At 31.9% G+C, this 843-nt stretch overlaps 1 protein-coding gene across 1 annotated transcript; it reads left to right on the top strand.

Moving 5' to 3' along the window:
- The first annotated feature begins 60 nt into the window (after window positions 1-60).
- Window positions 61-565, top strand: Tsp_15766 (hypothetical protein). The gene is made up of 2 exons (XM_003366923.1): window positions 61-327; window positions 464-565. Exons 1-2 carry the CDS (start codon window positions 61-63, stop codon window positions 563-565), a joined length of 369 nt encoding a protein of 122 aa, XP_003366971.1.
- Window positions 566-843: the final 278 nt, after the last annotated feature.

Raw genomic sequence — 843 nt, 5'->3', positions numbered from 1 at the left:
ATCAGCGACTACAATCCGTGCAATTTGACGACGATGATCAGTTTTAAAAAGCCCAAATTTATGATCAGTGAAAATGAAAGTCGAAGACGATCGTCGACAGACACCGGCTGCATGAGCGCTACAACGCAACTTTCTACCGAAGGTACAACTTCTTGTTCTTCTTCATCTGCTGCTGCTTCTGCTTATAATTCTGCTTCTTCTTCATCGGATGATCGTAGTCGACTCGAAGAAGCAGAAGATTCAGTTTTTGTTCAAGCATTGTACAAAAAGCCTTCCGCAAAAGATGACGACACTCTGCCCAACTTTTGCTCCTCTTCTTACAACATAGTTTAAAGTATTATTATTCCTATATATTATATTATTACTGAATAGTGCTTTGTTTTTTTTATTGGTTTTTATTTATTTATTTATTTACTTTATTTTATTTGTTTGTTTTTCTCTTTTATTAGTTATACATTTGTAGGTGTGTGTGTGTGTGTGTATATGTATGGGTGCGCTTCGAAATTATATGCTATCGCTTGCTGCTGTTCTCGTTGTTGTTGCTGCTGTTGCTGTTGTTCACTGACATTTATTATTATTGTACTGCGTTTGATACGATGAAATTTTCTTTTTTTAATTATTATTCTTTTTAAAAATATTTCTTTTTATTTCTTTTCACGAAAGTTGTCTGTTTTTCTTTTTTTTATTTTTGTCAAAATGTCACGGGATAAAATTGTTATTTATATGCATGTTCTTTCTATTTTTTACATTTATTTATTTTTGAATTATTGCTTAGCCGAGTGAGTGATCAGTTTGTTCTTTATTTATATAAATGTATTTATTCCTACATGTAGCAGTCATGCA

This window comes from Trichinella spiralis (genome assembly GCF_000181795.1).
Source record: "Trichinella spiralis strain ISS 195 chromosome Unknown Scfld5179, whole genome shotgun sequence".
Classification (NCBI taxonomy): domain Eukaryota; kingdom Metazoa; phylum Nematoda; class Enoplea; order Trichinellida; family Trichinellidae; genus Trichinella; species Trichinella spiralis.
The sequence above is the reverse complement of the archived record's forward strand: the minus strand, read 5'-3'. Positions and strand labels throughout refer to the sequence as shown.

Bases quoted from the DNA above. Each gene is read 5' to 3' on its own strand.
- Tsp_15766 (XM_003366923.1), top strand. From the start codon at position 61: ATGATCAGTGAAAATGAAAGTCGAAGACGATCGTCGACAGACACCGGC. The intron at 328-463 runs GTTTAAAGTATT...ATACATTTGTAG, and splicing joins GCTCCTCTTCTTACAACATA to GTGTGTGTGTGTGTGTGTAT.